This window comes from Brachypodium distachyon, chromosome 3 (assembly GCF_000005505.3).
Source record: "Brachypodium distachyon strain Bd21 chromosome 3, Brachypodium_distachyon_v3.0, whole genome shotgun sequence".
Lineage (NCBI taxonomy): Eukaryota > Viridiplantae > Streptophyta > Magnoliopsida > Poales > Poaceae > Brachypodium > Brachypodium distachyon.
This window is the reverse complement of record NC_016133.3, coordinates 47,971,115-47,994,058: the sequence shown is the minus strand read 5'-3', so window position 1 is coordinate 47,994,058 and position 22,944 is coordinate 47,971,115. Positions and strand designations below refer to the sequence as shown.

General features: G+C 44.6%; 3 protein-coding genes across 3 annotated transcripts; 1 reads left to right on the top strand and 2 right to left on the bottom strand.

Annotated features, from left to right (window-relative positions):
• Nucleotides 1-6,243: 6,243 nt before the first annotated feature.
• On the bottom strand, nt 6,244-11,150 carry LOC100828618. The gene is made up of 5 exons (XM_003575141.3): nt 10,461-11,150; nt 8,654-9,312; nt 8,469-8,555; nt 7,001-7,936; nt 6,244-6,821 (listed from the first exon to the last, which is right to left on the bottom strand). Exons 1-5 carry the CDS (start codon nt 10,567-10,569, stop codon nt 6,726-6,728), a joined length of 1,887 nt encoding a protein of 628 aa, XP_003575189.1. The 5' UTR covers nt 10,570-11,150; the 3' UTR covers nt 6,244-6,725.
• A 2,845-nt stretch (nt 11,151-13,995) lies between these two features.
• On the top strand, nt 13,996-19,791 carry LOC100828313. Its single transcript, XM_003575140.4, has 2 exons — nt 13,996-14,151; nt 18,319-19,791. Exon 2 carries the CDS (start codon nt 18,330-18,332, stop codon nt 19,410-19,412), a length of 1,083 nt encoding a protein of 360 aa, XP_003575188.1. The 5' UTR covers nt 13,996-14,151; nt 18,319-18,329; the 3' UTR covers nt 19,413-19,791.
• Nucleotides 19,792-20,063: 272 nt separating this feature from the next.
• LOC100828011 lies at nt 20,064-22,814 on the bottom strand. The gene is made up of 3 exons (XM_003575139.4): nt 21,746-22,814; nt 20,621-20,951; nt 20,064-20,543 (listed from the first exon to the last, which is right to left on the bottom strand). The coding sequence occupies exons 1-3, from the start codon at nt 22,586-22,588 to the stop codon at nt 20,407-20,409; spliced, it is 1,311 nt and encodes a 436-aa protein (XP_003575187.1). The 5' UTR covers nt 22,589-22,814; the 3' UTR covers nt 20,064-20,406.
• Nucleotides 22,815-22,944: the final 130 nt, after the last annotated feature.

Below are 22,944 nucleotides of genomic sequence, written 5' to 3'. Positions count from 1 at the left end.
AGAAGGATCGATGGTAGCTGACGTTTTTCTGTGACTTATTGAATGATCGGTATGGTCGACTAGAGGGGGGGGGGGAGTGAATAGGCGACTAACAAATTTTAAACTTTTCTTTTTCTTTTCAAGAAAGATACAAACACTTAATCCAAGGGTTCACTAGATTCTCTAAAGCGAATGCAACCCTAGTATGCAGTGCAATAACCGAAGCAACAAGCTAACAATATAACTTGCAAGAATGTAAAGGGGTGAAATTGATACCACACGGGAGACGAAGATTTGACTCCGGAGTTCCACCTTTTGGGAGGTGTACGCATCCGTTTGGTTGAGTGCTCTACCACAAAGGTAGAGGCGCCAGAAAGGCTCACTCTACTATCCTCTCACAACACCACAAAGGTGAGGTGAGCTCCCACTAATGGCTTCCTTGAGGGCGAAAACCGGACCCTTACAAACTTGACCGGGGCACCAGTCCACAAAGCTTGGAGGCTCCCAATCCAATCCTTGAGCTCGTCACACCAAGGAGGAGTTCGAGGCAACCGCTTCCTTCTAGGGTTCCCAAAAACCCAAGATAAACAAAATCCACAAAGCAAACAAGGGAAATTGACTTTTTGACTTGGCGAAACCCTAGATTTAGCTCTTCTCCTCCAATTCTCAAAGAATCAACAAGGGGGGAGCTCTATGAGAGATCTAGAAGAAATTGACTTTTGGTGTTTTTGAGAGAGAGTGGGTTGTTCTTGGCTTGAAGCTTGGGCAAAAGACATGTTAGGGACGAAGGGGTATTTATATGGGGTCCCCCAAATCGAACCGTTATGCACTGGAAAAGATAGGACCAGAAGTTTCGATGCGGAGCCGGAATTTCCAGTAATTCAAGGAATAACCGGAAGTTCCGGCTCACGAACGGAGGTTCCGCATTTTCCTAAATCCTAACCGAGAGCACCCGGAGGTTCAGACGGAAGTTGGGGCGGAACTTCCAACCCCTGTAGAGCAAGAGTACACAGTTCAACAGGGAATTTCATTTTTGTTTCTCTCTCAAATTGGGTAGGCTTTTTAGTGGTTGCAAATCATGTGTTTGTGTATGTGAAAGTGATTCACCCATTATCTTCTCTTGTGGATTCCCTTTTAATAGTACGGATGTCCTACGACTCAAATCAAATCAAAAAAGGCGCTAAAATCGCTACGCTTCTTTCCATCTTGAGGGTCCACTCATCATCTTGTGCCAAGTTCTTTATAAAGTTTGAAATGCTTAGCGCACGATTAGATATCATAACATGTTATCATCACCACCAAAACCACTTAGGAGAGAAATTCTCTTTCAATTATTGCAAGCTTAATGCCACTACAGTCAAAAGCAAGTTTTCAATGCCAATTGTAGATGAACTCCTGGACAAATTGGTTGGCACCACACATTTCTCTAAGCTGGACCTAAAAGTTGGGTATCACCAAATTCGAATCGTACCTGAAGATGAAGCAAAAATTGCCTTTAAGACACATCATGGTCAATACCAGTTCAGAGTTATGCCCTTTGGGCTAACTAATGCTCCAACAACTTTTCAATGCTCGATGAACTCCATCTTTGCTCCATTTCTTAGGAAATTTGTTTTGGTTTTCATGGAGATATTTGGGTGTATAGCAAGTCCTTATCTGAGCATGTTACACATCTTGAGCTGGTGTTTGCTACTTTGCACAACATCATCTATATTCTAAGAGAAGCAAATGCAGTTTTGCTGGACAAAGTTGAGTAAGAAATGAATTTAGGCCACATTATCTCCTCCACTGACCCTGATTAGACAGCTGTCATGTTGCAGTGGCCTACTCCTACAAATGTTACTGAGCTCCGAGGATTTCTTGGCCTGACTGGATACTATAGGAAAGTTGTGCATCATTATAGTATTATTGCTAACCCATTGACCAATTTGCTTAAGAAGAAGGCTTTCCATTGGATTGCAGACAGTGACTTTACATTTGCTGCCCTCAAAACAACTATGTCTCCAACTCCAGTGTTGGCTATGCTTGATTTCCACTTGCCCTTCTGTTTGGAGACGGATGCTTGTGATACTAGTGTGGGTGTTGTATTGAATCATAAAGGACATCCCATTGCTTATTTGAGCAAAGCCTTGAGCCCAAAAAATCATAGACTCTCTATTTATGAAAAGGGGTTCGTAGCCATTATGTTGGCTGTGGAGAAGGGGCGCCCTTATCTGCATAATGGCCCTTTTGTCATCAAAACATGTCACAATAGCCTGTGCTATCGTGAGGATCAGGTGTTGGGTTTAGATTTGCAGAAAAAGGCCATGACAAGATTGATTGGGTTTCAATATAAGTTTGATTATAAAAGAGGGATAGATAACATTCCTGCAAATGCTTTGTCCAGAGTGGGCCACTTACTGCAACTTTCAGCTGTTTCTTCAGCCCAACCAGTTTGGTTGCAGGAATTTTTTTATTCTTATGAAGTGGATCCCCAGGCTCAGTTGCTGCTTCAACAGTTGGCCATCAGTCCAGCTGATCATCTTGGTTATCAGCTCAAATGCAGGTTTGATCAGGCATCATGGCCGAATCTGGGTAGGTGCTTATTCTGGGTTGAAAACCAAATTGATTTAGGCCTTTCATTCCACACCTATTGGTGGTCAATTGGCATTCAAGCCACCTATCAGCGATTGAAGAAACTCTTCTATTGGACATGGATGAAACAATGCATTGAGGAATTTGTCAAACAATGCCAAATCTGTCAGCAAGCCAAACATGAACATTGTAAGTTACCTGGCTTGCTCAGTCCCTTACCTTTCCCTAGTGTAGCTTGGAAAGATATTTCCATGGATTTTGTGGAAGTCCTGCCCACTTCTCAGGGATACAATTCCATCTTAATGGTGGTAGACCGTTTTACCAAGTATAGCCATTTCATTCCCATGAATCAACCTTTACAGCACCTCAAGTGGACAAAGCTTTTATGAAAAATGTGGTTAAACTGCATAGTATTCCTGTGACCATTGTTTCTGACCGAGACAGAGTGTTCACCTCCAATTTTTGGCGTCAGGTCTTTCAGACTAAATTGTGGATGAGTTCTGTATACCACCCTACGACCAAACTGAAAGTACAAATCAGCGCTTGTAGATGTATCTTCGTTGTGCCATACATGATACACCTCGCCCATGGGCATCTTCGCTTCCTTTGGATGAATTTTGGTATAATTCTACTCATCATTGGGCTGTTGGGTGTTCCCCCTTTTAAGGCTTTATATGGAATGGAACCCAATATTGGCCAAGTTCCTGATTTGGATGCAGCCACTCATCTTGACGTTTTGGGTCTGCTCATTGAACGTGATGTGTTTCGTGCCCATCTTCAGTCTCAATTGGCTCGTGCTCAAGCTCATATGAAAGTGATGGCTGATCGCCACCGAAGTCTGACAGGGAGTTCTCTGTCGGTGATATGGTTTTTGTCAAATTGCAACCCTATGCTCAGAGTACTGTGGTAAGTCGCCCTTATCCTAAACTTGCTTACAAGTTCTATGGTCCATTCAAGGTGTTGTCCAAGATTGACACAGTGTCATACAAACGGAATTACAAGCGACCAGCTTGATTCACCCTGGTTTTCAGGATTCCCAACTCAAGGCTTTTATTCCTGATCATACTCCAGTGTACACTTCTCTGCCCATTCCACCAGATCTGATTGCTGATGCTGTTCAACCTGAAGCTGTGCTGGAGCGTCGCTTGGTGAAGCATGACAATGCTGCTGATGTGCAGGTGAGTATTCAGTGGACTTCCTTACCACCTGAGATGACTACATGGGAAGACTATGAAATGCTTCGCAAGAGATTTCCATCGGCGACAGTTTGTGCGTGCGTGCACCCAGTGTGGCCGTAGCTGTCGTTAAATAGGAAGAGAGAATAGAAGCGAGAGGGTAATCAATGTATAAAACATTTTATCTCTAATGAAAAAGTAGACTCCCTCTGCTCTTTCCTCCTTCTCCGGCTCCGGTCTCAACCAAATCTAGATCGAGAGCCGATCCAAAATTCTACCACTGTGAAACTCATTTGAATCAAAGAGGCCCTGATCTTTGTCAGTTGGCTTTGCAAGTTTGCAACATATCCTTCAACTCCTTAACAAAACTTTGAATTCCTATCTGCATGATTTTTATAGATTACGAAATGCGAAATGCTCTGCGTATGACAATGTGTTGTACGATTTGCGTATGACGGGATGACCTCCTCAATGATGGAGTGTATTACAGTGATGGCTGGCTAGTACAGCAATCAGTGGTGAAAGTTGCTTGGTAGCAGTAGTATAGATACGCACTTCACTACTGCTGCGGCTAGTATAGCAATCGGATGGAAAGCCAGCTGCTGCTAGTTGCACTTTACAGTAGTAGTAGTGGCAAATATCCATCATGTTTTTACTCAGTAACTTTTACATTAAGCTAGCTAGTAGTTCAACTATATTTGTTTATCATGTTTTGGGTATTTCTACGAGTTTCAAGACGAGTGTATGTAGATTTGATCAATAATGGGCAATCATCTGAAGAGTTTCAAAACTCTCCCATCCCCACCCAAACTACTCAACAAAAGAGAGGTCTGACGAAGAGAGGAAGTTCATATACACTTAAAGAAGATGAGTTATTATTTGGACTATGTTATTCAAAATATTTGGACTTTGTTATTCGAAATATTTGGACTATGTGTCTTAATTAATTTGCACTTCACTATTTAACTTTGAATAGATATTGGTGATAAATACTCCCTCACTCTCATATTAAGTAGGCAACTTCGTGTAGATACGAATGTATCTAGACGCGTCTTAGTGTGTAGATACTTGCATATCTAGACAAAGTTGCGACACTTAATACGGGACGAATGCAATAGCTATATGCTAATAAAATTGGTTGAGAAATTGGGTGTGAACATTTAGCATGTGTCCATCAGGTGAGATGGTAAATAGACACTAGTCAAATTGTCCGGACGCTAGCCAAATGAACGAATGACATGACCATTGGGCTAGTGACCATTGAAAATGCTCTCACCGTGACTTGTGGGACATAGCTCTTTCACTTCACATGCAAATGTTGATCGCACGCAGGTTCGTCGTATGTATATTACTGCTTTTACGAAATTGACATCCAATTTTTGCGATTTTTTACTCCCTCCGTCCAACAAAAGATGTCTTAACTTTGACTAAATTTGAATGCATCTACACACTAAATCATGTCTAGATACATATAAATTTTGACAAACTTGAGACATCTTTTATTGAACGAAGGGAGTACTAGATTTTGCACTACTCATGTACAACCTCGGGTACTCAATATAATAATTCTCATATGTTGTAACCAACTTAGAAACCAAACGAAATGCACGAAAAGGCCTTTACAAAGAAATATTCCTAAAGACCATCTAAGAGGTATCAAATTGAACTTTCAAAAAATGAAATTTATAAAGAGCAACGTTTTTTTAAGCAAACACTGTTGTTCCTTTCCAATGGGCTCCCGGAAAAGAAGGTATACCTTGTTGATATGAGTATTCTATCAATTCTATTTAAGCCGTAGGCCACACCCCTCCTCAAAGGACCTGACGTCTCGTCCCCTCTTGGCACACACCCATATGCGTCCAGTGACGGCACATGTCCTCATGTCCGCACACCTGACCCACACATGTCAGTAACCGCAAGGGTCGGCTCTGATATCAATCTGTAACGTCCCAGCGTCACTCCTGGTAGCTTTCTAGGCTTCAAGACTGGTGCCACAGACCAACACATGTCTTTCCAGCGCACTTTGTCGTCACGAGTGTTATTGCAGTCTGTCATGCGTAAGTGACAACTTTAATTCTACGATAGCGACGCTCTGTTTGTTTGTTTTTCTGCTTCAGCTTTTGATGCTTCTAACTTTCTGAAGAGCACTTCCACTGTTTACATATGAAGCTGAGAAACACGTCCGAAGGTGCTTCCCTCCAGAAGCTGCAAGAAACACCTCCAGACGTGTTTCTCGGTTTCATGTGTAAAGCAGAAGTCCAAACAATGACGAACAACTAGTGGCAGTGGTACTTATAGACGATGACAAGTTTAACCCGTCACGCGGCAAAGCTAACGAGCGATGAGAGGCCTTTTGAAAAATGTGCGCTAGCAACCTCTTTTTTTACCGGACATCTAGCAACCTTCCTAATTGCATCAAACACGCAGCATAGAACTATTCGGCAGAAAATTAACTAATCAGCACAACATTAAAAAGAATATCTAGGCAACTAAAATGGAGCCAGAGAAACTTCTATTGGAGACCAGTATAATCCTATTCACCTTTTTCATGCTTAAAATTTTCACTTTATCTTCTTCCAAAATAAAGATAAGCCCTGACAAGGAGAAAAAGCAACCTATTTTTGCAAATGGCAGCAAAAGACCGGGCTTACATTTGGTATTCCTGGGAAAAAGATAATAAATCCTAAACTCCTGTTTCCAACATGCAAAAAATTGTCAGAACTACTTTTGAACCACCTCCCCCAAGTTTGCTGGACAAGCGTCAGCAGGAAAGGAAAAATCTCGACTTGTTAATCTAGACAAAACTCATGCCAAGACGCATTGCTATCTGTTTTCAGCATCAAGACATAACCAACGCCAACGCTCGATCTGATTAGCCATTGCATTTTGCAAACAGCTTCTGTGGCTTCCCATAATCCAAGTGCCTGCCTTCTGAAGCATCTTCTGCAGATTGACATCGCCATTAACCCCTATATTCTTGGGCCCCTGCAGCCTCATTTAGCTCTGGCTGCAAAGATAAAGGAGGACTATCTTGATGTGGGCGTTGCTTTCCATGGACAAAAGCCTCTGCTCGAGCCCCTTATGGTGCCTCACCTGCAGAAATTTGGTATTGGTGTCACAACAAAATGCTGACTGACAGTTCTAAATAAATAAGCAACTATAGATTGCAGTCGAGCTCAAGTTTTGGATAAAGGGACATGGTGAACCAGCAATCAGTAGAAAGTGAACTAAAGATATATGATCATGAGAAATTAAGGATGCAAAAGACTTACATAATCAGCAATCTCTTCCAAACCCAAAGGTTGCACTTCTTCATCTTTACTCCAGCCAAGTGATGTCATGAAATCCAAATCCTCTGCAGTAAATATGGCTTCAGCTGGGTACTCCTCATCTTCTGGTTCAGTGGCCTCTGATGATGAACTAGCTTCCTCATTGCCAGACTGCGAATTCTTGCACCCATCATCTGAATCTGCAGGTGCAGAGGAGGAACTACCATCTATATTGTCTGAGAGGGACACCTGAAATCCTTCATCTCCTGTGTCAGCAAGTTCAGATGAGTCAGACTCCCTGTTTTCTAGTAGAAGCTGCCGAGACCCACCATCTGCCATGTCAGCAGGTTCCAAGGATGAATTGTTCTCCTCGTTGTCAGACAGGTGCCGCTGAGATCCCTCGGAAGAATTCGCTTCTTCACAGGAACACTTTCCATTCCCCATACAGGAGAAAGCTTTTCCAGGTTTAAGACAAGAATCATGTTCCACATCAACTATGCTGGATGGGGACGGCTCGCAACCTGACTCAATGACTGAGCTTGAACCACTAGAAGACTTGGATCGCAACGTTCGAAAGAAATTCGATCTAATTTTTGATTTTAATTTTGTATCACCATATGCACCTTGAGTTAGAGGAAGATCATGTGTGGCAATCTTAAGCTTTTGGTTTTGATATGGCTTTTTCTGTGGTCCCACTGAAGCCACAGGAGCTGGAGGAGGACTCACAGGATTGCCTGGAGAGTCTTTAGGAGCCTGTGCAGTACCATTCTGCTCCCGGGTGAGGATTTTAAAGCTTCCTGAAAGAGAAAGCTTCGAAAGCTCGGTTTTAACTGGAGCTCGAACAGAGCCATTGGCAGGAGGCAATAATGCTTGTTGTATGGCCTTACTAGGACCAGCAGGATCTCCTCTTGTACCTTTTGTTTTGGAGGAACTTGTTACCTGGATAATGTTGAAATTAGTCAGGCAAAATATGGTAATTGTTACTGCAGAACTTCACTTAATGAACTAAACATAGCCAGAACTAGCAAGTTCCAGAACTGCCCTATCAGAGGTAAAAACATGAGATTACTTCTCAATTATATAGGTTTAACATGCCTGATGCTGCATTGTACTTGGGAAAAGAACATACGGCAGTACCCAGTTCTAGTAAACAAGGTGGCTGGCTGCAGATAGCATGATCAATTTCTGTTCATTTACTGCTATCATTTAAAACATCCTTTTGAGTAATATCTAGTTATTGGGCATTAGCACCTCTACACAACACAGGCATCAGCATTTTCATCTCTCCTAGAGTTATCATTAAAGCTGTGCCATCTGACATCCTTCCACAGTACTTATCCATTCGCCAAAGTTCATAAAAGCGAGATATGAGAAAAAGGACCTATCAAACTAAATCAGATGTAGATGTTTGCAGGAAAAAGATACTAAATGTGCATAATTGTTCTGGTGGAGAAGCGGAAAGATAACTCACAAAAGATTTGCTTGCTGTAGATGTCAAAGGTCTTAAAGTGTTCTGTCTCAGAGTTCTTTCTTCAATCTTCTGAGCATCAATTGATAACTATAAGGAAAGAAAACAGAACATGAATCCAGAGAGCCAAAATTTGACTGGACAAGGTTACCGAAGAGCATATTACAAACACATGCCGTGGTTCCTACCTGGGGTCCCAAGTAAATTTTCTGAGGAGCTTGCATTACAGTCTCCGCCATGCTTAATACAGCTCCACTGTTCAGCACAACTTCAGGCTTTTTACTAGGAGCTGCTTGTGGTACAGAAGATGCAACAAGATTTTTCTTTGTCTCGCTTGATACAGGAGCTTCTGCCAGCACAGTATAGGGAGGCGGGCTCTGAATTGGGGTGGTGATACCAGGAGACGGAATTCTGCTTATTTCTTGCTTTCCATTATCCTCAGAACTAAGCTGTGGGAAATCTCGCTCAAAAGAGACGCCAACAGCATTGCTTCTAGATGTACTACCATTATTGCCTACTCCCTTACTCCATGTATCGGTCTTCGAGCGAGCACGATTCATCCTATCCCTTTCAGGTTTACATGAGCTAAATGACTGAAAACCATCACGATCTGCTGCAACAGACCTACTCTCTCTATCACGGGAATCAAAATCCTTCTCCCGCTCCTTATCCTTGTTCCTTCCAAAATTTGCATAGCCCCTTGTCTTCCCCATTTCATCCCTGTCCCGGTCAAGACGTCGGGGCCCACTTGAGACTGAACTCTTCCGTGATGAAGACTGCCGGGAACTCTGGTCACGATTGTGCCCAGATGAACGATTTCTTGATGGACCACCCTTACCTTGAGAATCTAAAATACCCAAGAAACGACTTGTCAGTTGAATATATGACATCTTTGCGACACGGAAAACAGTGCTACTTGTAGTTGGTACAGGTGTATAAAACTACAATGTCTTGCCCCACTTCAGAGCCATTCTTCATAATGGAATTTTGCAGACAAACAGTAGCTCATAAGAGCACATAAAAATCATTCTAATACAGAAAAGTATTAGCCACATAACTAATTAGAAAAATAGTGGACTCAAAAATAGACGTCATACTTGAATGATGCATGTATAAGAACCATATGAACAAGCATCAAAGCGATAATGTAACAGTCATAGTACACAGCCATAATCGATGCACCGATGCCGTTTATTTACTGAATTACCTAAGAACCAGTATTATCAGTTGGTTAAATAGTAAACATCCTTCCATATGGCCCAAAAGAACTACTTCTCAGTGCAAGCTAATGCATTGAGAAGTAATTCAATCTTTATTGTGCATGGTCCAACCCAAGTGCAATGCCGATTTAGCCAGGTAACCTTGGTTTGCAAATACTTGCCATTTTTCACCAATATGGCTATTAGATGTTAATTGGTACCAGAGAGACATATAACACATGCTCATAGCATTAAATCCTTGATCAATGGCTTGATTTGAATCTAGCAAGAAAAAACTATTCTGAACCAGAGGAATAGAAGTATCACAAGATTTCCAACAACGGTGTTTTGTTTACAAATAGTAAAATCCCAGGGAAACATGCATAGAACCCAAGCGATAATGTGTAACTAGTTACACCTGATACCACCTAAATAATATGAGAATCCTCTCACACTATAGGAAACCTTTGTTACAAGGTAAAAAACATGGTTTCCTCAGCGACAACCATAATTCTGTGTCATCTAATTCATCCAAAAAACCACATGCCAATCAGCAATCTGTATCTTCAGGGCATAATCACGATAGCCTCAAAATCCTATTCTCATCTAATGAAATTCTACTGTGTAATTATCACATTAAATAGGCATGTATAGCTCCAGAGCGAATCAAAACGCATCCGTTTCCCAACGGATGTCCCAGCTCCATAATAGCAATGCGCACGAGGCGACAATTACATTAATAGCACTGCCAGTGTGACATAAACATGCACAGAATTGGAAAGATGTTCGGGTTCACCTTTGCGCAACGAAGGAGAAGCTGCAGCCCAGAGACTCGCGGCACCAGTGGCTGTGACCTGGCCCTGCATCAGCCATTGCGGCTTGAGGGCGGGTATGTCAGGGTCCATGGCGCCAGGCGCCACTCACCATCTACCCAGCAGTGGCAGGCGGAGAGGTGAGGTCCTCCCCTGCCGATCCAATCCTCGCGTCCACCAGGCCAATCCACGTCCGCAATGCCACACCACCACCCGCCAAAACCTAGCACTCTTCCTCCTTACCACCAATCACCGCAAGGCGGCGACCTCCCTCCCTCCTCGCGGAGGTCCCGCTACCGCCCCCAAACCCTAGCGCCGCAGCGCATCCACCTCGCCGCCCGACCCAAACCCTCAAACCCTAGAGAGGGCTATCACGAGAGGCACCCCCAAAAATCAGCCCCCAAAAAAATCACAGAAAAAAAATCGGGTCGGGCCGCCGCCTTCAATTGCCCTCGTATCGTATCAAGGGGGCGCCTCCTCTCCGATTGAACGAACTCGAATCCGCTGGGAATCGGTGGACGCGACGGGCGATGGCCGGGGGCGGGTCGTACCGGTGGCGGTTTCTTCCGGTGGGTCGGCGAGTTACCCTCGGCGAATTTGAAGCGGCCGGCGGCTGCGGGGCGGAAGGGGGGCACAACAGGGGGAAGCGAACAAAAAGCAATTTCCGTGAGAGAGGAGGATAGGGATATATATTTTGTTGGGGGTTTTATAGGATTTGGGACTCTCTCGACTCGTTGGAGGTTGGACTCGTACACGTTCCGGATGCCATGCGCAGATGCGCCTTACCTGGTGGCTAAGGTGAGAAACCCTACGCTATTTTTTTCCTCCCTAGGTGAACTAGCCTGATGCTCTGCTCTGATGTCGTTCATGGGTTTCAGCAAGATTTGGACATACAAGGGAAATCTATCTTATATGTTTGGAGGTGTTTGTTTACATATTTTTGTGTCCTGTTATTCAGCCTTTTCTTTTGACGCCATGGGTTCCCAATTCTAGCAACAATTTAATGAAAAAAGGCACTGAAGAAACTTCATGTCTATCCACTTTATGATTTTTGGGATTACAGGGCACGATTTTCATAGAAAACATATGCGTTTCAACATATATTTCTATCTTAAAAAAGCAATGCATTGTAGTAGAATATATGTGGCTTTTTCAATAAATTTATGCAACATGTAGTTTGGTCCCTTCGTAAAATGATGCCGAAGTGTCCTGGGTGAGCGCACCACGTAGGCCGGTCAAACGCCTCTGAATGAGTTTAGGACCTAGCGTGAGCAACTTAATTAAAAAGTAGGATCAGAACATGCATTTTTCGTAATTATAGAAATAACTTCGCACCTCCTCAATATTAGGACCCCGGATACATTTTACTCAAATTTTTTGTTTTTGGGGGAATACAAAGCATGGTTTTCGCAAAAGACATGCACCGAGCATATTTTCCTTTCTTTGTAGTAGAATATATGAGGGTTTTCAGATAAATTTACACAAGATCTGTTTTTTTTCTTATATACTTGTAGTTGTTAAATAAGATTGATATGATCTCAATGAGTTGGTAAAAGGACATGTTTGTGGTTGAGTGGTTTAAATTAGATGCAGTAATGGAGATGGTACATATGTGAGATTTCCTCTAGGTTGGCTCATCACTCTTTCTTTGTCCCTAACCGCATTTGAGTTATACTAGACTATAGGAAGACATGGGATCCCCCGCGCTGCAAAATCTTAGTCTCACAGGCGATCAAATACCATCGGCGGACCGCTGATCGGCTTGCCTGAGAGGTACTTCACGGAACGAGCTCCCAAAAACCAAAAGGCGTGGGCTTGACAATTTGGTTGTTCTGGTTATTTAACTCATTAGTGGAAGTAAGCAAAGAAAAAGAGTCTTCAATCAATAATGAAATTGCTACTTTCTGATGGATTGGTACATGACACTTGGATGGTGCAAATAAGCTAATGTTTTCACTTTTTAAGGTTCTCTTACAGTTTTTTGTCCAATAGATGTAGGATTTTGTCAGGTTTTTAGCGTGTTCTTTTTTTTTTCCAATCAATGTAGGATCTTATCTACTTCCTCTGATCCTAAATTCTTAACTCAAATTTGTCCAAATATGGATGTATCAATTCTTAAAAAGCGTTTAGATACATGTAATATTTTGACAACAATTTAGAATCGGAGGGAGTAGTTTTTATAGGGTGCACTGGCCCTCGATCCCACTTGGGTTGTGCCTAAGCCTCGGCCTCGCTCGCCGTCATGGCCCGACTGTTTAGCATCTTTTTCTATTTCTTTTGTATTTTGTATGGGGCCCATCGGGCTAAACGGGTGGGTCGTGCCCTGGCCTTCCTTCCGCCTTAGTGGCCCATGATTAATGAGGCTAGCCCGTCTCAGCCCCTGAGTCCCTTTATAATCGGGTCGGGCTGACCCCAAAACCCGGCCTTCAAGCCCAGCAAAGTCCTCAATATGGGCGAAATGTAAAAAAAAAGAAAGGTTAGATTTTTTTTTTAGAAACATCTGGCTTTATTGATTCAATAAACAAAGTACAAGTAATCGAAATTGAAACGAAAACCAACAACAAAAAACCCTAATGAAACTAAAAGTTACATCAAGATTTTTTGAAGTAAATAACTCTTGATCCGTCATTGGTATCTTGAAAACTCTCCATGTCTCCGGTGATGAAATTGCAGAAGACCAAAACTGCACAAGCTGGACTAACCTTATAGGTTTTGAATAGCCACATGAGTCGCTCACCGCAACCAATGAGAATCTAATATCGTTGAACGCACTCTGGCCGGGGACACTCCCTTGCAAGGCAGGTTGTCGATCTGCTGATTCGTCGCCGAACCAACTAGAAAGAAGACCAAAATAACGAAAAAACAAACCGTGAGATTCGCAAACTCCATGGAGTAGATAGTGTTGACTACACCAAGAAGAGGATGGAGCCGGGAGACTATTATTCCATACGCCGTCACCTCCTCCACAAAGACGCCGTCGTGAGGACACAAAACCTCACAAAGAAGGTAGACAAACTGCAGTCAGACGTTGATCTATGGTTTCCCTCGTCACCCGATGCCTAATCGGCGGTCGGAGACGAGAGGAACCGGAAGAAAAAACGCTGATCGGAAGACTCCTGGCAGCCTCCCGGCGGCTAGGGCTTGGAACTGGAAAATTCCCGCACATAAGGAAGGTTAGATTGGACTAAAAGGAGAGGTGATGGGCCAAAAAAGGAAAAAAAGATGGGTTAGGCCAGAACTTGGAGACACAATGCGCCAAACTAGAAAAACAGAAAGAAAAAAAAAGATAAACGGGCTTGTATGGGCCGGCACGCGGTCTCGAGGTCCAGATGTACGGCCACGGCCCGGCCCGAATAGTTCTTTGCAAGTTTTTCTCAAAAAACAAAAAGTTATGTGCCATGCCGAGCCCATCTCCGGCCGGGCAGCCGGGCTACCGGGCCGCCCAGAATGGGTCTGGCCCGGCCGATGGACACCTTTGGTGGGCCCATTGGCCAACTATCACCCCTCCCTCCCTCTTCCCCATCTCGGCATCTCGCTGCCGGGCGCCTCAGCAGCCCCCTCGCTCCGTGGCTCGTCTTCCTCGCGCGAGTGCCGCCACTGCTCCCTCCCCATCCCGCTGCCTAGCGCCCCAGCCCGCCGGCTCGTCTTCGTCCTTGCGCGAGCCCTCCACCGCAGGTTGGTATCCGCTTTATTCTCCCGCTCCCGACCGTTTCTCCTCCCATCACCCCACGAACGGATTCCGCCCTTTAGCTCCCCGTTTCATCTCCTTAAGCTTCCCCAATTCGTAACTGAGGCAAAAATCAAGGTAGGGCGGCCGCCCTACCTTTCCCTACGGGGTCCTCCGCCCGTGATCGTGGCCGCGCCGCCGGCGGTGGCGGACCGTTCCATCAGCCCCCTTCCCTACTAGCTCCAGATCTGGTTTGCAGTTCCATGCCGGCGTTGCAGTTACGGCCGACATGCGAAACCCTGCCTATAGACCAAACAGTTCATCATGATGTGGAGTTACTTGAACAGAGGTGTTAGTCAACCAATCCAGCAGTAAATCGTTATTTTTTTCGCTATCTGTGCCGTATACTATAATCCGATATATCCAGGAAGAGATGGGTGCTGCAGAAAAAGAGAGTATTTTTTTTACTATTGAAGTTATGTGATCTCTCACATTTAGGTTGTAGGATCAGTAGCAGCAACCCTGAGCATTGGCGTTCTAAACTTCTAATCCCATTATTATTTTTCTTCTTCGAGAAATCCCTTTTTAGTATATTAACTATTGAAGTTATGTGATTCTCACATTTGGATTATAGAATCAGTAGCAGTAACACTGAGCATTGAAGCTCCAATCCCATTTTATTATTTATTCGAGAAAATGCAGAAGTTTTTGTTTCTTGATGCATTGATAGAACAAAAAGTTATAGTGCAACCATAAGACTATGGCAGCCTACTATTATCTTGTTTGCCCTGCACCCCGCATCAGAAATTTCAGCCTTGTCAGGCTGGCTGTGACCCCTTGGCCTTTGATTTGATTCTTAATCATGGATTTTAGGATTTTTATTGACTAATTCTTTTGACTATAGATTGTAAACGTGGTATTTTTCTGTGCTTTGATTTGATGAAACCCCCACTTCTCATCCCTTTCTGATATTACAGCGTTCCTCTACTAGAAAATATGCATCTTTTGTTAATTTTTTCCTGATATATGGAAGATCTCTTGTTATTTCTAAATAAAAAATCAAGCTTCTAGTGGTGCCTCATACAACATATAATGCAAAACTGCCAATATATGCTTATTTTCTATCTGGATGGCTGTGCCAATCATATCGTGTGGCTGTTTTGTTTGCACCTTATTCCTATCTTTCGTTCACACTTGCTAATTCAAATATAAGGATGTTTGCACATCATTTAATGGTTTTAAGTGTGGAATGTTTGCACACCGTTTTGGTCACAACTAGATTTTTTTTTGTTTCATCACCAATTTAACATAAAAAATATTTTAAAATCCATCTATTCCAACTTCAGATAAGAAAAAAAATCAAATCACGTTTAGACCCTGTTTGGATGTTAGAATTCGACCAAGTACAAAGGGAATATATGCCGTTTGGATGCGCGTGTAATTGGAAATGGAAACCAAACACGATTCCACGGGTTTTGCGTGACAACTAGGAAGATCCCTCGCTAATACCGAGCTCCACCCCTCCAAATCACATGAAATCGACACTTGTGTGTTTCCTCTACTTCACCGTCAACTTCATCCGTCCGTTATGCTCGATGACCTCTCTCTTCTTCCCTGTTGCTAGTGCCTCTAGAAGAGACCGCCTCTCTTGGTTTTGCCTTTTAGATCTAGAGTCACCAGGTCATACCCCATCGCCCTACATCTCCGCCGGTCATGTTTCCATTGGCGAATGCCGCAACTGTTGACCTTCACCTGTGGGTGCCCTGTCGAGATCCTTCACCATGTGCTCTGTCAACTCCATGTTGGCCGCCCCTTTCTAACGGCAGCTTCGAGCCGGTGATCTGTTCAAGCCCTGCCAGTCTTGTTTGTTTCCTCTTTGGCCATGGAAGCAGGAAGCAATCAAGTGATTGTTCCAGAGAATAATCTGAACACTGCAACACCCAACCGGCAAGTACTGATCTCGGCTTCTTCTACTCCGACCTTATCTGTGCAAAAGGACCTCGTCGGTGGCTGCTTCCGGTGTAGTGCAATAGATGCAACAGTTGGTTGAGTTTGGGTGCTAGTGTTAGATCAAGCGGAGAGGATATTCTAGTGCTTCCTTTGGTTTTCGCGATTTCATTTCCTGTGTTTTGCCTGCCAATTCTATGGCAGCCAAGCAAAAAAAATGAATTGTAGTCCAATTCTGATTCTACATGAAATTGATTCTGACCTACATTCATTTTCAACAGACTCAGTTCAATTCCGACATCCAAACGGAGCCTGAGCTTTAACTTAATTTCTTAGTTATTGTGTTTGTCACACAGTAGTAGTTTGTGCATTTGTTTCTTCAAGTGATGTTCAGCTTACGTGGTATGTGTGTCAATAAGATAGACATTGACTGTAACGTTGATTGGTGAGAGCTAACAAGGTAGCAGCCCTTCATGTTGGACGCTCCTTGTCTTAGCATGTTGATCAAGTTATTCAGATAGAAGTGGGGATTTGGGGAGGCATTACTTTATTTTTTGTTTTATCACAGCAAATCTTCAGCTCTCCTATATACAGGAGCCAGACAGCAATATAAGTTCTCCTAACAATCTCTTAGACGGTTATATTCCTAGCTGAATCTGCTCTTTCTGTTGCTAACTTAATTTCTGGTAATAATTGAATAATGCAAGTATTTGTCCATTGAGAGAGGATTTTCTGCTCTCGAGCATAGTACTCCACGAATCTTGTCCGTCCTCAGGAACTGGACTGGACGATCGTTTTTGTGTACGTCATCTTTTGACATTGTGGACGTCGTCTAACGGAGAACGTCTGTGGTCCCGTAGCATGTTCATGACGTGACGTGCATTGACACTGTACGATCCACAGTGTTTTGCACGAGCCTTTTTCAATCGCGCGTACTGTAAGAAAAAAGACTGGGTCTATACTCTATAGTTACATACTGCTCCCTGCTCTGCAAGGCTATGTTTATTTGAATTTTTTTTCTCCGTCAGTTGTTTTTTCCACACGAACAGATACCGGTCCCATTAATCCTATATGATTAGGCGCTGGTAAAGAAAAATAGGTTATTTGCAAAAGCAACAATAGTACAGTACTCCCTGTCCCATATTAAGTGACTCAAAATTGTCCAAATATGAATATATTTATGTCTAAAAAGCGTCTAGATACATGTAATAGAAAGTCCACTTAATATGTGATGGAGGGAGTACAACATTTGCGTGTAGATGCGATCTGTCACCATAGTAAGAAAAAAGGCTGGGAACTGTTCAATCCACAAGAGAAAATGTAAAACAATCCTTCTTTCCCGATCTATCATTGTTGTGTGTAGATGCGATCTGCATTTGATGCCTATCCCAAATGAAAATTTCATATCCATATATGACATGTCCCTTAGCTGTCCGTCATGGAAGAGATATATGTCCATTGTTTTAATAGTATATGTTTTCTCTCTCAAGACTATGTGTTCTCTCTATATATATTCATTCTCTCTCACGTATATGTGTTTCTCTCTCTGTCTCTCTCTATGTATATATCCATTTTCTCTCAAGAATATGTGTTTTCTCTCTATATATACATACATTTTTTCTCTCTCAAGAATATGCGTTTTTTCTCTCTATATACATATTCTTTTTCTCTCAATAATATGCTGCGTTTTCTTTCTCTCTATATATATATCCATTCTCTGTCAAAAATATGTGTTTTTCTTTCTCTCTCTTTCTATATATATATATATATCCATTCTCTGTTAAGAATATGTGTTTTCTCTCTCTGTATATATTTCGCACTTGAGAATGAATCAGTTTATTAAGACGAAAAAGCGAGATAGCGAAGAGACGGCCCAGATACGAGACAACCCAGTGATAATACGCATGAAAAGGCCATGCGGTACACTAACCCTGAGATTCAGATCGGACCATGGAGTTAGGTGGGGCCGTTCTCTGTGGATCGGGATGACCAAAGGGTCTACGAGTTAGAGTAGGGTGGCTGTATACTTTCCGTCAGTCGTTAACGTCTGGTCTTGAGTCTGCCGTTTAGAAGGTAGATGCGATGGACGGCTAGTGATAGCGCGTGCAATGTGGTCGAGACCAACTGAAGATTTTCCTTGTCCATTACATTGCCATAGAATGTAGAAGTTGCAACTGAAATTTGTGGCTTAACTTGTCTTTCTTCTTGCAATTTCTTTGCATTCTCAGGTTTTAAAGTTATGACGAGATCTCCAAGAGCCCGAAACGTCCCAGCTCATCGAAGCATGTCATCCTTGTCTGACGCTCGTTCCTGCTTTTGGAAGACAAAAGGAACAGACGAACCAAATGATTTGCCATTGGCCTGTGAGAAAAGAGAATGGAAAGGCGCCACTTGCCCAGTTTGCTTGGAGCATCCACATGATGCCGTCCTCCTCCTCTGTACTTCTCACCACAAGGGTTGCCGACCATATATGTGTGGCACCAACTACCATCACTCTAACTGTCTTGAACACTTCAAAGAAGCTTACGCAAAGGAGAAATTGGCCCTTGGTGTTTCTACTGAGTCTGCCCGTAGCCTTTCAGACACACCACCACCAAGCAAACAACTGTGTGCAATGGAACTTGCATGCCCTCTGTGCCGTGGGGAGGTTAAAGGGTGGACTGTGGTTGAACCGGCTCGTCATTATCTCAACCGCAAGAAGAGAGCCTGCATGCATGATGGATGCCAATTTGTTGGTTCATATAAAGAACTTTGCAAGCATGTGAGCTCCAAACACCCTTCAGCAAAACCTCGTGAAGTTGATCCTGCACTTGCAAGTGAGTGGAAAAAGTTTGAATGTGAGAGAGAGCGCCAGGATGCAATCAGCACTATCAGGGCCACGAACCCAGGAGCTGTCATTATGGGGGATTATGTGCTTGAGTTGAATGGTGGCAGTAACAACAATTTGTTCACTGATGGAGATGAATTTGACTTCGAGGAGAGACTCAACTTCTTCACGTCCTTAGATCGCACTCTGAGTGAGAGGATTGAGTTCTCTGAGTCATCTGATGGTAGTTTGGATGAGAGCATTGACTTCCTGGCATCCTTATTTAGCCGTGGCAGACGAATTGCCAGCGGAGATTCACACAGCAGGGCTTACAGAAGGCACAGGGAAAGGCCTAGGCGTAATTACTCGACTAATTCAGTTGGTGCTTCTGAAATTCAGCAAGATTCAGCTAATACTCAAAGGGGACAGCAAGTTGCTGCTGTTCGGACTGTAGGGAGAGCTCATCGGCGGCTCCATACTACGGTGACAAATGTAACGTCAACAAGTGGCAGCTGAAAGATGAAATCATGGTGGGGTTTCTTCAATCTATCCATGTGTGTGGGAGGCAAAAATAATGCGTTGTGATGGCTCCAAGGTTCATCATCAGGCCGTTCCTTCCGTTTTGTTTCATTCCTGAGAGCAAACAGAGGATACAGGTTGGACTGAGATCTCTGTTCGGCGATGCCCGTGCCTGCATGATATGATTTGCATACATCTTTGCGCCAAAGCAGTGCTTTTATTTCCTGTGCTGCCTTGCATGGATTTTGATGTGAATGCCCTGACCCTTTCTTTGCTTTGCTTTGCTTTCTCGATCGAAGTGAACTGTGGACTTGTTATATTCAGCGACTGCTATTTATGTCTTATCAATGTAATGTTGTCGATTGCATGTTTCATTTGTGATGTTTTGGTGTAGGGATTTGCTATTTCGACCACTTGTCGTGCGCAAATCTCAATCTGTTACTCTCTTGATCTCAGGTTAACTCGGATGTGGTCTGAAAGCTTCAACCTACCATTTAATTTGTTAAGTTATTTCACTCTATTCTCATGTAAAAGATGTTCTGTGTAACATTGATGCTTCAAGAACTTCATTATCATCTGTTCAAGACACATGACTTGTTCAGTTCAAGATTTTCTACTCAACACAACGATTTAGCACACTTGACAAGATCAACAAGCACAGTCAGTGCTCATCTGATTAACTTTCAAAACCGGTACTACTCTCATTATTAAATTGAACCAACCTTTGGTAACTAGTACTATCTCCTATCCTAAATTGTTGTTGCGGATTTAGTTCAAATTTGTTCTAAAACCACGACAAGAATTTAGAAGGGGGGAGTAATATTCTCATAACATTCATCAGATGAACCTACACAAGTAATAGCCCTCCATATCATCATTTGTGTTTCATCTTCCTTTATACATCCGCCCTAGCGTAACCCTCTGCATCAGACTTGACAAGAGATCGGCCAGCGCCAACAGCAGCAAGCCAGCAAAGAGAGAGCCGGGACCTTCAAGATATCCCAACCGTCTTCCCCAGCAGCCACATGACGAGCGAGAACTCGATCATGAAGAGCGCGTGCAGCCATGTCCGGTCGACGACGAAGCCGTACACCGTGATCCCCGCCCGGTTGTTCTCCAGGTACGTCACTGCAAAGAACCCATCGTTAAGCAACCAACAACTGTTATTCGCTCACGCATTTGGTGTGTTTGCTTGCTTTGCTTACCAAGGGCCTGCCTCTTCTGGAAGCACATGTTGTTGACCTGGAAGGGGACGAGCTTGGAGTCGTCGAGAGAGTCCTCGCTCCTGGCATCGTCGTCGTCGTCGTCATCGGACTCCTCGCCGGAGGCCAGCCGGTAGGCGTTGGCGGGCGCCATGTAGCCCGTGGAGGCGGGCAGGGCCGGGTCGGGGTCCTCCAGGTCGTTGTCGAAGGCGTGGATGGTGGCGTCCGCGTGCCAGGCAGCCGCCACGCTCGTGATCGACTGCGTCTTGTGGGTGATCTTGGCGGCGCTGTGGAGGCAGACCAGCAACCCGACCACCAGGCTCACCGAGCAGAGCTGCATCCGGAGAATTCGCAATCTGTCGTTAGATTAAGTTCTACTTCCGGAAACGAAGCTCTATTAAATCGAACACTCCAATTGCCAAGGCACGCTCTAATCATCAGACCCCCATGCTTAGCTATGTAACAAGTGAAAACTGAATGTTTAACTTTTGACTTCAGAATCCTAGCAAAATAAAAAAGACAGTTCGCTTCAGAAATGCTTCAGCAATCTATTACTGTCAGAATTTTCAGGATTCTAGAGCAAATCTAGCTGTATGTACATGCCTTTTGTTAGGAACATAGCTGTATCGCCTTTTGAGACATCTAGAACGCTTGATATCTGTACTGTATTAATTATCGGCTTTTCTAAGCATGTGTATACCTATACCCATTAACAATTTCGATAAAAGTAAAATAATTTGGTAGAAAAGTAAAATAAACAAATACGAATGCAGTATTTCGGTATGCGTGACTGCTTTGGTTTTTAAAAATGTAGTGCCATATATTATGAGTTTGGCAACAGAATTTTGTGTGTACCATCGTGCCATGATATTATTGCTTTAAATGGCACAAAATTCACGCATACCGAACTCATTCTGTTTAGAAATTTGGGAGCATGGGCCTACCACATAATTCTTTCCAAACTTAATGAATGCAATCACTAGGCCCATGCTTAGCTGGATCATTAACTGGCACAATAACATGGTCTGGCCTAAATTGATCGCACTAGTACTGAAATTGCAGAAATTCGAGCTTGTTCATGAGAGCACCTGAACCCTGAAAGAAACATAGGGAGTAAGTAGTACTGACCGCGAGCTCGCCGGCGGTGGCGAGATTGATGGTGGCATGTGGCCTGGTGGTGGCGAGCAGCGCGGCAAACTGGCTGGCGGTGACGAGCACGAGGCAGAGGATGATGAACCTGCGGTACCTGTGGCTGATCCGGCGGAGCTGCTCCCTGATCCGGCGGTGGTGCTCGAGCACGACGGCAACTTCCGCGAACCTGCCGAACTCCCTGGCGAAGCCCACCATCCTTAGCACCTGCAGGTAGCAGATGACCCGGAAGAGCACGCAGATCATGAAGAAGATGGCGGTGCGGTAGACCCAGGACGCGACGTCGAGCGCGCAGACGGCGGCGTTCCACCATGGCGAGCGGAAGGGCGCGGCGGCCCAGTACCAGTAGGCCTCGTAGGCGGCCTCGGCGAGGGAGCAAGGCACGAGGAAGCAGGCGAGGATCCGGAAGGAGCGGTTGAGCTGGGCCGTGTATCCGGCGCGCACCTCGTCCGAGTCGTGGCGGAGGCGGTCGATGCAGAGGAGGCGGCGGAGCCCCACGCGGAGGAAGGAGGAGAGGGAGAAGTAGGCGAGCGCGGCGGCCAGGGTGAGGGAGGCCTGGACCTGCCCGTCGAAGGGCCGCTGCGGCGCCGAGGCCGGGAGAGCGAGGGTGACGGCGGAGGGCGCCGCGACGGCCAGGAGGAAGAAGACCGCCCACGACCCCGCGGAGCGGAGCCCGTCCGTGTGGTCCACGCACATCCAGCGGAGGCAGGCGCGGAAGCTGCGGAGCTCGTCCCCCGCGTGCGACGCGCACCGCGTGTACTGCGCCGCCGATGATGGCGACTTCTTCCGCGGCAGCAGCGGCGCCGACGAGGTGTCCGCCATGGACAGGCACGTTCCCGGATCGGATTATGCGGGCGTGGTGATTGGGATCAGGCACAGGCAGGGAGGGGGAGCGCGGCAGGACTGGCAGAGATGAATGAGGCTGTGCGCGTGGAGTGGACTGGACACAGAGACAGAAGACAAGTAGTAGTACCCCCGAGCGGGAGAGCCTACCTATTCAGATTGCAGCTACGCGGCCCCTCCCCTTGGCTAAATAATCTCTGGGATTTACTTTCTCGGTGCTCCATGATTAGATGCGATATATAAATAAACAAGTTCTTGTCGCCGAGGGATTTCTTGACAGGTCACCGAGGCTTGCGTGCTGCGGCGGTGAAGAAGCTGACACGGGCGTCTCATAT

Bases quoted from the DNA above. Each gene is read 5' to 3' on its own strand.
- LOC100828618 (XM_003575141.3), bottom strand. From the start codon at position 10,569: ATGGACCCTGACATACCCGCCCTCAAGCCGCAATGGCTGATGCAGGGC. The intron at 8,556-8,653 runs GTAGGAACCACG...CTTTCCTTATAG, and splicing joins AAATTTACTTGGGACCCCAG to TTATCAATTGATGCTCAGAA. The intron at 6,822-7,000 runs GTAAGTCTTTTG...AAATTTCTGCAG, and splicing joins TGGAAGAGATTGCTGATTAT to GTGAGGCACCATAAGGGGCT.
- LOC100828313 (XM_003575140.4), top strand. From the start codon at position 18,330: ATGACGAGATCTCCAAGAGCCCGAAACGTCCCAGCTCATCGAAGCATG.
- LOC100828011 (XM_003575139.4), bottom strand. From the start codon at position 22,588: ATGGCGGACACCTCGTCGGCGCCGCTGCTGCCGCGGAAGAAGTCGCCA. The intron at 20,952-21,745 runs GTCAGTACTACT...CTCCGGATGCAG, and splicing joins CCACCGCCGGCGAGCTCGCG to CTCTGCTCGGTGAGCCTGGT. The intron at 20,544-20,620 runs GTAAGCAAAGCA...GGTTCTTTGCAG, and splicing joins CCAGAAGAGGCAGGCCCTTG to TGACGTACCTGGAGAACAAC.